General features: G+C 41.4%; 1 protein-coding gene across 5 annotated transcripts in view; it reads left to right on the forward strand.

Annotated features, from left to right (window-relative positions):
- LOC308393281 (ADAMTS-like protein 1) overlaps window positions 1–12,145 on the forward strand; it is a 102,911-nt gene that overhangs the window by 72,678 nt on the left and 18,088 nt on the right. For 4 of the 5 annotated variants that reach the window (XM_080876925.1, XM_080876926.1, XM_080876929.1 and 1 more), the window contains 11 exons: window positions 2,764–2,809; window positions 3,049–3,285; window positions 4,556–4,682; window positions 5,336–5,410; window positions 6,405–6,562; window positions 9,441–9,552; window positions 9,725–9,863; window positions 9,944–9,994; window positions 10,099–10,303; window positions 10,925–11,072; window positions 11,156–11,240. In XM_080876925.1, the coding sequence (XP_080733051.1) occupies window positions 2,764–2,809; window positions 3,049–3,285; window positions 4,556–4,682; window positions 5,336–5,410; window positions 6,405–6,562; window positions 9,441–9,552; window positions 9,725–9,863; window positions 9,944–9,994; window positions 10,099–10,303; window positions 10,925–11,072; window positions 11,156–11,240 (1,383 nt within the window). Of the gene's footprint in view, window positions 1–2,763; window positions 2,810–3,048; window positions 3,286–4,555; window positions 4,683–5,335; window positions 5,421–6,404; window positions 6,563–9,440; window positions 9,553–9,724; window positions 9,864–9,943; window positions 9,995–10,098; window positions 10,304–10,924; window positions 11,073–11,155; window positions 11,241–12,145 lie in introns of those variants that run through there. The other variant, XM_080876928.1, reaches the window with a different exon arrangement.

The raw sequence follows: 12,145 nt of genomic DNA on the forward strand, positions 1-12,145 counted from the left end.
GCAAGAAAAAGTGCTGCTCCAATATTAATGAAGCACTAGGCAGGAAAATATTAATCTGTACATGTTATTAAAAAGAAAAAAAGAAAGATCCAACCTCAGCTTTGTTTAGAAGAAATTCACAAAGAATTTGACTGTGTCGTTTGTCACCATGACACCAATGGGAAGTAAATATCAACAACTGTAGGCAGGAGATGTTTCCTGTAGCAATGCGGTCACGTATGTACTGAAATTATACAGTGGGTGACATGAAGTGACATTAGGCTGTGAAGGCATGCCGCAACTTTTTAAAGGCAAAAGTGGGTGAAAGTGAAATTTCTCCAGGGCAATGAAATGTGAAATTAAGGTTGGCCTAGCAACCAAGATTATGTCTCTTTTACAGCCTTGGGAATCACTCTGTGTGGTCCATGCTGTGTTATTAACACCTCCATCCTTTTTAGTAATATTCCTAACAGTAGTAGACCTACAGCTCTGCCCTACAAATGAATAAAAAGACAAAATATATCATGATTAATTTCACTGACAACTGCAATATTTTTGCCTAATCTCATGATACTCTGGCCTCTGTTATGCTCTTTGTTCCATCTTTTTCAGCTTCTCGTTATCCTCCTGAGATAAACAGTAAACTCTTAGCTTTCCTAAACTGATCAATAGCAGAGCTCATAGCTTGAGCATATTTTAGGCGTTAGCAAATCAGCTACATTTTTGTGTGCCCACATGCCTCAAGTGTATCAATATTGTGGCATGGGTTTTGGAGCCCTGCGTGCAATTACTTTCAATCTTGCGAGAAGAGTTGATGACATATATATGGACATTATGGGCCGGATGAATTTTACTGCGTATCCAATACTAGCCCAATTTTTTTATGGTTACAGTAGATTTTCCTTTTTTCTGTTTAATGCTATAGATGGTACTTTTAGTCTTTGTTGAGTCTCGTGCAGTTAACTAATGAGCGCACTCTCTGTAGTTGTCTTTTTGTGTTTGGGGTCACAGTTTGTGAGTTATGTTTTATGTGCTCCAAGACTTCTGATATTTCAACCGAGTTATTTTTCCCTAACCTATGATGACGCCATGATGAATCCCATGTCCTGGCCCTACGTCTGCTTAGCCTCCACTTTAGAGCTTCTAAAATCAAAAGGAAATGAAAAGGGAAATTCATTTTATTCCCTTTGCCTCTTTATGTCTCGTTTATATATTGTTTGTCCCAGTGTGAGTTTCCACGCTGATCCAGATCTTAGCTACCTGTCTCTCAACTCTTGGTCTTTGAAAGTCTCTTGTTAGGGGTTCAGGCCCCATGGCCTACTGTTTGATTTGGCAGAGGGGACCGTCTGGATTCGTCACAGGTTCTAATGTTCTTGCCATGCCACATGGTCCACATCCACTCCCTCCATTCTCTGGAATAACATTGTAAAAAACCTTAAGCCTTCGTTCACTGCTGAGTCCAAAGTCAGTGACGTCTCCAATCATGATTCCAGATTAGCTAAGGGCCAGTGACACTGGAATTCCTCTTAACTTCCCAAAAGAATACCATTTGATTAGTTTCCACTGGGGTCTTTGATAATTGCCCTATCATAGTCACCATCAATGGTTTATCATCACTCTGCATCAAAGCACAAAGAAATCCTCATTTTCAATAAGTGGTTAGCTCGATAATTTGGGCAGAGACAAAGCAGACTGTCATGCAGGGAGTCGTGATCCAAACTGCTCCAATCTGTTCAGCAGACGCAGGCTGGAGGGCTTTACTCTGTCTGTGTTACTACTGCGTGCAGCTTTGCATTTTTTCAGACACACAGAGAAAATGGGGCTCCTATTTTTAAATGTTGTGAAACTCGTGTTAAAGCTTTAGATTTTTGAGATTTTCTTTTACAAGTAATAAGCTTGAAGTCAAATTGTCTATAAAGATTATTCATATCGCAGAGAATGGAGGAACATATGTCGAGTGTGGAAACTGAACTAGAGCCTGACTGCAGGGGAAATAATAGCTATTTGCTGTTATATCTATATCGGCATATATAGTAGCCAATAAATGAAAATGCAAAAGGTAAAGAAATAACACAGTTTTATGCGTTTTGCAGAATTTGTCCATCACAGTGCAATCTAATGCAGCAAGTGCTGGAAATCCACAAACAACAACCAGCTGGGCAGGTTGTAAGTACAGTTAGCAGCACAGAAAGTTAAATTATTCATCAAATAATTGCATTGAAGTTCTTCAAAAGGCACCAATGCCACAAACAGTGGTCCAGTTCACTAACAGATAGCTAGAGACTACTTGGCCACTCTGCTGCTGTTCTTGCCTTTCAGTCAAAGCAGTCGTGCTCAGAACTTTGATAACTTTAAGTCTCAATGATAACAATTTTAAACAATGTAGCCCTGTACAATTGTTTATGAAGGCTGTTAATGTTTATTTCTACTGTGTCGTTGGGCTTTATTCCAGTCTTTTAAATGCTTTGTGAGCCACCCTCAAGTGGTCATTTCAGGAACTGCAGTTTTTATCAGCTTCATTTGTCATCTTCAGCGTGCCACTGGATAATTATGCACAGTTACTTTGTGTGAAATACGCTGTTAAAGCTTTGCAAACGCACCACAGACTTATGTTCATGGGTTGCCACATCAGCGCTATAATTTTCAATATGAATAATGAGGGAAGAGTCACTGGATATAACACCAGCTCCTTCAGATGATGATGACTGGTTCATGTTATGGTTTGTTTTATCATTCTCTCCCACGGCCTATTTACCCATGGTTTCATTTTTTTTCCTTCTGTAGGACCTGCGAAGGACAGAATATCAAATATCGCACATGCAGCAATGTGGTAAGTTGAACCCACTCATCTTTGTGTCGTGGATGTCGACACAGCTAATTCAGTGATTTGGGATCTTGCTGTTTGAGAGAAAGTAAGAAGTTGCATCAAACTTCTTCTGTTTCCATTTATTCTGCTAATTTCATGCAGCAGTCTTCTTCCCACATACACATTTAGAGATGCAAGACTTCATTCGCCCTGCCTTTTTCAAGAATGTAAAATATTTTTAAATATGTTTTAATGTCCCTCAGGATTGCCCTTCAGATGCCGGTGATTTCCGTGCCCAGCAGTGTTCAGCTCACGCAGATGAGCAATACCAGGACCAGTACCACGAGTGGCTGCCGGTATACAACGATCCAGACAACCCGTGTGCTCTCAAATGCAAAGCCAAGGGCTCAGGCCTTGTGGTGGAGCTGGCGCCCAAGGTGCTGGATGGGACACGCTGTTACACAGAGTCTTTGGACATGTGCATCAGTGGTATCTGCCAGGTCAGTAACCATGTCATGAACCTCAATTGCTTTGAAGTCATCAAGAATTTTGGTTTATTTCTTTTAATTTTTGAAGCCAAGATGTACATCTTGTGGGACTTGCATATAAAAACTTCTTTTTTTCAGTAAACTAAGCAAATCCTTATATTTAAGATCAGCTCACCTTAAAAATAACTGAAAAGTTGATCTTCCAAAGTAAATATATCCCAGTGTGTTGTAAAAAGTTTAGATTAAGCTAGTAAGGCAAGTGAAGTCAGTGTGATGCTCTGTGCAGCTCTTTGATTGGCAACCTTGGGTCCTGGTATTCATGTGGCATTACTTTGACATGTACAATCTGCTTAAACATTTTCACAGACCACTACACCCCTGCAACAATACTCTCAAATAGGTTTAGGATCAAGGTGTGAACTTCCCCAGATCTTAATTCGAGTGAACATTTGTGGGATGTCCTGGAAAAACAAGTCCAACAAGTCCGCCGAGGCCCCCGTCTTTAAACGATGTGCTGTCAGTGTGTCTGATACCGCAGTAGCCTCAGAGACTTTGATGGGCTAAAGCTGTTTGTGGAATAAGGGGAGCCTACACAGTATTAGACCAGTGGTTCTAATGTTGTCGCAGTACAGTACTCCTGTCAACACTGGTACGCAATTTTTTTCAATATTCAAATTTCAATATCATGCATTTGGGAGCAAAAGCTAAGACGTAAATCTCAAGAGGACCACAGTGGACTACCTTACAGCACTAGCATCACGACATCTGCTTTACAAATGAATATCCAATGAGTATTCCTTTAGATTTAGCGTTTGACTGACAGCCCAGGAAATATTTTGCAATGCATTTTCTGGGGTTGAATGGAATTATGTCCCAGGGCATCGTGTCTGCAGAGACTCAGAAGTGTCTCCCTTACAATGCTTGGAATGATATTGCGGTTTTTGGTTTTGTCTTGCTGACAGAAACTGCAAAACGAAATATCCACCATTCAACTATGGATGGCGTCTTAGTAATTCAATGAATGAATATTGAGGAGACCAGAGGGTTGTTTGAATCGCTTCATGGTAACACTTAAATGGTACTGAAGCTCCAACAGAACCAGCTGGAGTGCTTCATGATATCATATCCTTTCTCTTTACTTTTGTGTTGTTGCAGAAAATCTTCCCTGCTATCTTGTCCTCAAAACTAAGAAGGTAGAAGGTCTTTCAGGCTCTAAAAGTGAGGTGACTGTGCGTGTCATTTGTGATGTCTCAAAGTTTTTCGTGCTTCCTGTGTTTTCCAGATTGTAGGTTGTGATCATGAGCTTGGAAGCACTGCGACCGAGGACAACTGTGGAGTCTGCAATGGAGATGGCTCGTCCTGCAGGCTTGTGCGGGGACACTACAAATCCCAGCATTCTTCAGGAAAAAGTAAAGAATTGCTACTCTTTTTTACAATTTTTATTAAATAAAGAAGTAATTGCTGAGCTAAAGAGGTCCTCGAGCAGATATACTTGTTCACCACACAGACTATAAACAAGAGTTATAACTAAGCCCAATCAGCAGGGCACACAGCTTGGGATACCTGCCTCCATGCCTTTAAAATAGCTGCTTTGAAGATGGGAACCATGTCTGTGACCGCTCGCAGTCAGACGCCGTCTTCAGAGTAACTTCTGTTACTGCAACTTCTGGATTTGTTGCAGACCAGCCTAGATTGATTGCAGTATCTTGACAATCTGTCTACGTATATAAACTAGACAGCAGATATTTTCTAAACTTTCTGTCTGAGAGTGACTGCAATCAATTCCAGTCAGACTGCAACTGTTTGGAGACAAGTTGCATCTCACCATGGGACCTCCTCAATCACCTCGAGGCTGAAAGTGTTGCACGTCTGAGCGACTAGCTAGTTGCTGCAACTGATTGCACTATTTTGAAATGAATTGCAACCACCAACTTTTCCTAGTCACAAGAAGGTTGCCATCCTTTTTCTACTCTAGCGTGTCTGAGTCATAAGTCGCTCGTTTTTAGCATTTGTGTCATATATTGATGTAGTGATTGGTACTGTTTCTTTGTTTTTGTTCAAGCTGAGGACACAGTGGTCACCATCCCTTACAAGAGTCGTCACGTGCGTCTGATCCTGAAAGGCCCGGATCACTTGTGTAAGTCCTGGTAGGTCCAGGGTGCCCTTCCATCCAAAACAGCTGAGCATGATCTCTGTGTTTGGCAGTGCTCTTTCATTTGTCAAATACTACACACTGAACATGAGTTCACCGCACCGCTCTGACTTTTCTGCACGGCGTGTTATGTTTTTAGCATGCTCCGATGCAAAAACAGTGAAACAGACACGGTGGTGACATTTTCATAACAGAAAACAGAAGATCGTACTTGGCAGGCCTTGAAATGAATGTTTCACACTAATAGCAATCTATGATCGATCTTTTACTCTGATTTCCAAAAGATATTACATTTTGGCCTCTCTAATAAAGACTCGTTTTAAAAGTAGCCCAGAGCAGACTAACCAGAAGAGATACGTGTTTCTTCCCTTTGCTCTGGCTCTGAGAAGACATAAGGCTTCCAGGGAAATTCACTGATGTCAAAGTCCTGGCATCAAATCCTCACCGGATCAAATGGATAACAAATGTTTCACCTCTGTGCCTGTCCTTTGCTCAGTGGCTAGTTTCCAGATCATCTTCTGAATGGACAGCTTTTTCATTAGATATTTCCACCCGCCCTATCCATTTTGCCCTCCGGCATCTTGATTGTAACCATGTGTTGCCTGGTGGTCACCACTTGTTCCCATGTATCTCTGTATTTTTTATTTTCTTTAAGCATCAACACTGAAGTTACACAAGATCCTGTATAGACAGGGATAAAGTGAGGTCAGTGAGGGGAAAGCATGCTGGCTACGTTAGCCTCATCACAGTGATAGAGTGACCACAGCACCCAGTCTGAGCTCTTTGTGTGTCGCTGGGTCTGACTGAAGGGTCTGTGATCAACATTTTAATCACAGCTCCAGAACTTAAGAACTTTACTCATAAAATATAAAAAAAATGTAAAAATTAAAAGAAAGATTTTGTGGCAGGCAGTGGCCACACCTGTTTGTCTTCTCTTTGCACATATTGAGACTTTAATTGTTTGTTTTTTTACCTTCAGACATGGAGAGTAAGACTCTACAGGGGGTAAGAGATGAACTGGTCTTGGATAGACCCGGGCAGTACTACATAGAGAACACCACCGTGGACTACCAGAAACTTTCAGATAAAGAAGTCCTGAGAATCACTGGCCCACTCGGAGCTGACTTCACAGTCAAAGTAAGCGCTGACATTAATGCACATCTCTTTTTCTTTCAGGCTACAGCAGCCAGTATTTGTCATCATCTTGTTAAAAATTTGAGAAATTTCCGAATTGTCCATCTGTTCTACTTCAGGCTTGACGGGTGTCTTGCCGGGGACCTGAGGAAGGACAGATCTCATATTTTCTCTAAATATTGTTTTGTATTACCAAGGTGAAACAGGGTGTGACATATTTGGCTGTCTTTGTGAGAACATTCATTAACATCAATGCATTCCTTACTGTTAAGTTTAACCAGCATATTTATACAAGCCCCAGCCTAAACTTTAGCTTCAAAACCCAAGTTTTGACCCTCAAACAGGTCTTTGAATCTGCATGAAAAAACGAGGACCCGACACAAATTACTACTAATACAAAATGTCATCACCCTCCCAGCCACACGCTTGCTTTAGTTGATTTATATTCGAAGAAGTCGTCAGAAGAAAGCTGCAAACCACAATTGCCCTGTTCTGCAATCAGTAAATCCATCCTTGTAGATGTCCTCTTTGAAAACTTGCCATGATTTTCTGCAGATATGTTTTCTAGAACAGGCTCTGCATTGGTTTCTTTAATGCAAAATTGTTCCAGTCAGCTCACTGCACTACTTGTTAAATGTTAATGTAAATTTTCTCAGGCACCAAAACCGAATGGTAATTCATCAAGTGGACAAAAGCACCACTGAAAGCAAAAAGAAAAGAAAAGAAAATAATAATAATAATAATTTTAGAAATTCCGGGGAGATAAACGGGTCACCTCTCTGACTTTCTTCACAGGAAGTTAAAACCAGCAGCGCCTCAGCAGACCTGCGTGCTTGCAAATCAATCACCCTCATTCCCTTTTTGGTGTCTTTGGTGCAGTTTGAGTCAAAACTGTTGTTTTTGTCATGCAATCTCCTGAAAGTGGTGCGGCCAGTTTTTATTTTTTTCGCATGAACTCCTGGTGAACGTCTCACAGCAGCAAAGTTTAAAGCAGCTTTGATTTCATGTGTTTTAAAGATATTTGAGTGTGACTCTTTTAAATGTGAAATTCAAACAATTCTTTTTGTGCAATTGTTCACTTTGAAAATGTGTTTGAGCTGTGTGCCATGCATTCACACAGTAGCACAAACATTCAGAGCCTCCGAGCTCCTCACCGCTCCTCTGTGGTGTAAGTGCCGCTTACTGAAACTTGTACTTGACTCACGGTAAAGTCTCAAACTTTGAATAACTCCAAAAAATCTGATTAGAAATGTGTTATTACATAACAGCGCATAAGCCTAGTTAATACAACGAGCAGTGACGTGCCACAGTGGCTGTGACGTGTTTTTCTGCTTCAGGCCCACATGTGAGCACAAATTCCCAGACTAGGGCAAGTGAGTGGGCGTTAAAGGTTATACAGCCACGAGCCTGCGAAAACTTCCTCCCTCATAAACACAAGTCGGGATGGGACAATAACAAGGAACTGTCGAGAACGAAATCTGAGAAGCTTTAAATGGATAATTTTCGAATCTGTCACGAGGCGGACAGCCAGCTCATATCACTCCGCTGGAAAAAGGTTTGGACAAATGGAAAATCACATTAAAAAGTTGCCAGACAGTCTTTCCACAGTAAATACATGAATACGAAAGAGCGGTCGTCAAGTCTGATTTATACGTGCTGCTGCTAAAATGCGTCTTTGGGCTTTTTTTCAAAGCAAATGAAATAAAAGGCTAATAAAACACGGACAGACATGGACGTACTTATTCTATTATTGTGTTCTATTACTCTGTTAAAATAAGGACTGTTCTAATTCTTAATCTATTAAAACAGCCTTTATTCTTTATTTTATTAAAGCAGAGCTCTAAGAAAATGTTTCCTCTGATCCAGCAGTTTATGAATTATTTTGTCTCTTAAGAGGATTTCATTATAATATTTTAGCTAGTAGCTGTGCAGATATGTACACTTTAGGTTTCCAAAGGCCAAATTCTTTGAGCATGTTGCGTTTATAGAGCCTTCTCCACATGGAGCCTTGTGTCTTGCAGATAAACATGGGCAATGTCATTGTACAACATGATTACAAAACGAAACGTAGGTCAAGTTTCTAAATTATCTTGAGAATAATTCAAGAAAAAAGTCACTTAGGATGTTCATACATGCTAGGAGCCCGAGTAGGGTGAGACACTGGTTAGTCCCATATTTTCTTTTTTTAGTGCTTCCCTTGTTTGGTAATTCCAACACAGTACATAAAGCAAAATTTCTACAGAACGACATCAGTTTCAATGAGAAACGGCAGTTTGTTGTTTCAATAATTAAAGTGAATTAAAGTGAAGTATTGCAGGGTGAATATTATTTTCTTGAGACCAAAGCTTCCAAAGGGAAGCTGTAAACATCTCTATTTCTCTTTTAAAGCTGGACTTTTCACCATACAGAGGGCCATCTGTGTAATTTAGCTCACTACTGGAACCAGCCTCAGTCAGTGATTACAGGAACTGCAGTGCAGTTTGTTTGGCACTTCCATATTCATTTTTAATCAATAAGGTCTTTTTTTTAAATCAGGAAAGTGTTAAGAAAAAAAGCTAATCACTAAAAACTAAGGCTAAATAAATAAATCAATTAATTAAAATTCTGTGGACGCAAAGTCAGTTTTAACAAATTATTTGATTCTATATAGCAGCCCTATTAGGTTGTCATGGCTACAACAAAGTTCAATTAACACCCCAAGAAGCCCAGGATGAGTCTCTCTTTGCCTCTTAGTTTGATACACTATCTTTAAAAAAATCTGTTTTTTAATCTGTCTAATGAGAAGGAAAGTGTGAGCCGTGCAGTGTAAATACTGCAGTCACCCGCTACACTGATAGTGATGACAAGAAATGCTGATTATATCTGAACAACGTTTCTGTAGGTGCAGTTTACGGGTGGTACAGACAGCGTGGTCCAGTACATCTACTACCAGCCCATCATCCACCGCTGGAGAGAGACCGACTTTTTCCCGTGCTCCGTCACGTGCGGTGGAGGTAAGCAGCATTTTGAAAATCACAATAGCAGCCTGCAGCATTTTCACTCGACCGATAGCAGGTTTGGTTTAAAAACAGGATCCGTTTAATTCACAGATATTTATTAAAAGCCTATTGAATCGTTGTCCTACTAGATCTCTCTTGATGGTCTCTGATATTTGCTGGCCTGCAGGTTACCAGCTAACCTCAGCAGAGTGCTATGATCTACGGAGCGGACGGGTGGTTGTAGACCAGTATTGCCATTACTACCCGGAGAATGTCAAACCCAAACCCAAACTGCAGGAGTGCAACATGGAGCTGTGCCTGGACAGGTTGGAAAGCAGAACTTAAAGAGGATTAAATTGGACTTTTTGTGAAAGCAAACCCTAATTTACTGTTTCTGACTTTTTAGTGACGGCTACAAGGAAATTATGCCATATGACCAATACCACCCCCTGCCTCGGTACATGCCCGACTACCTAGTAACACACAGAGGCACACAATACAAATCCTGACATCTGCTAATAACCGTCAGTCACTTTATGATGTCACCTTTCATGATGTCAGATGGGAGAGCAGCCCCTGGACGGCCTGTTCCACCTCTTGCGGCGGGGGCATCCAGAGTCGCTTGGTATCGTGTGTGGAGGAGGACATGCAGGGGACCATCACTCCCACAGAGGAGTGGAAGTGTCTTTACTCTCCCAAAACAGCTATCCTGCAGCCCTGCAACACATTTGACTGTCCCACCTGGCTGGCACAGGAGTGGTCACCAGTATGTGAACATTTCTACTGTTGAAATTCTTCTGTCATGTAACGTCTTGTATGTGGTGTATTTATGAGGCTTGTAAACATATGATGTGTTCCGAATGGGCAACATACAAAAACCCAGTGACACCGCAGCCAGTGTGATCCCTCTGAATAAATTTCCTTTCTGAACCATTGCACATTGAAATGATCAAGGCACTGCATCTGGATCAACCTAACCCTCCTGGTCAGCTTAGCTATTTTGCTTTAATTCTTAGAGCTGCTGTTACATTAACCAATCCTACCATAAATGTTGTATATATCTTCCTCCTGGGAAATTTTCTACCTCACCAGTTGAATGGGCTCATATAGAAATGTAGCGAGCCAGATTTGTGGCCTCCTAAAAACCTGGGATGTTGTTTATCTAGCACATTCTCCCTCTGCCTTTAAAATGCTTGTTTTGGCAGAGGATAGACAAAGTTCGCTCCCGAGCAGAGAGCTGCTGGGATTTTGGAAGGACTCTTTCTGTACCTCCCTTGAGTCAAAGACTTTCTATCAAATATGAGAAAAGCCTATTACTAGGAATTAACACATGGAAAAATAGGTTGATATGCTTGCTATCTGTGACTGCATGTCCTGTCATCCCCAGTGCACAGTGACTTGTGGTCAGGGACTGCGCTACAGGGTGGTGTTATGCATCGATCACCGTGGCCTGCACGCCGGAGGCTGCAACCCTACCACCAAACCGCACATCAAAGAGGAGTGCCTGGTGACTGTGCCCTGCTACAAGTCCAAAGGTGGGTGATTTTGCACGTTTTGTCATGTTTTAAATATAGAGTGGCGCTTTTGTTCAGCCTCATTTTTGCATCATTTCCTGTAGATACACTACCAGTTGAGGCAAAACCTGTGTGGCATAAGCAGGCCATAGAGCTTGAGGAGGAAGTCACAGCCGGTGAGGAACCAACGTGAGTACTAGCACTCAACAACAAAAAGCTAAACTGTCTTTCTGACTCTTAAAGCATTTGAGACCTTCATCACTAAGCCTCTTTGGACCAGTCAGAGGTGCAAGTCCTGTTAAAACCATTGCAGGTGTTTGGGTCTTGCTGCACTTTACTATTCTGGAAAGCTGCAACTGCTAAAGCTATACAAAGTAAAGTTTATCACCCGGAAAAGAAGGGGAAAATCTACAGCATTAAATTACTCTTGGTCCTCAAGGTTAAAAAAGCAAAAAGTCAGATCCCAGTTACACAGTTTCAACAACCAGCAGCTTAGGACTAACCTGGAGGTGAAATTGAAGTAGACAGAGCACGGCACTGGCACGTAAAGGCTACAGTATCAAGGTTGTGTTCATGTCAGCAGCAATTTCCATCAACATGGAGTCCAACAGGAGCGTTTACTACAAATCCAATTTCAAAAAAGTAGAGACTCTGCGTAAAATGTAAATAAAAACAGAATGCTTTGATTTGCAAATCTCATAAACTGTATTTTATTCACAGTAGAAAATGCACTAAATATTTAAATGGAGAAAACCTACCATGTTATGCAAAAGATTTCCTCATTTTGAATTTGATGACAGCAATGCATCTGAAAAAAATATTCCCATGTAGCAGACGGGTCTGCCCCGGATCTGGTGTCAAGCTGGCACTGCTGGCTGACTTCTGGCATGGTAAGTGGTATGTCCTCCAGATATGGGCCAGGTCTGGTGTAGATGGCACTGTTTATGTGATGGCATGCCACATCTGGCCCGATTATGGTTTGGTTTATGTACCCCAGGCCCATAGAAAACAGGTCTTCCCCGGATCCGGCATCAAGCTGGCACTTCTGACTGACTGGTGTCATGGCAGGGTGTATGTCAACCAGATGTGGGCCA

This window comes from Rhamphochromis sp. 'chilingali', assembly GCF_963969265.1.
Source record: "Rhamphochromis sp. 'chilingali' genome assembly, chromosome: 1".
Classification (NCBI taxonomy): domain Eukaryota; kingdom Metazoa; phylum Chordata; class Actinopteri; order Cichliformes; family Cichlidae; genus Rhamphochromis; species Rhamphochromis sp. 'chilingali'.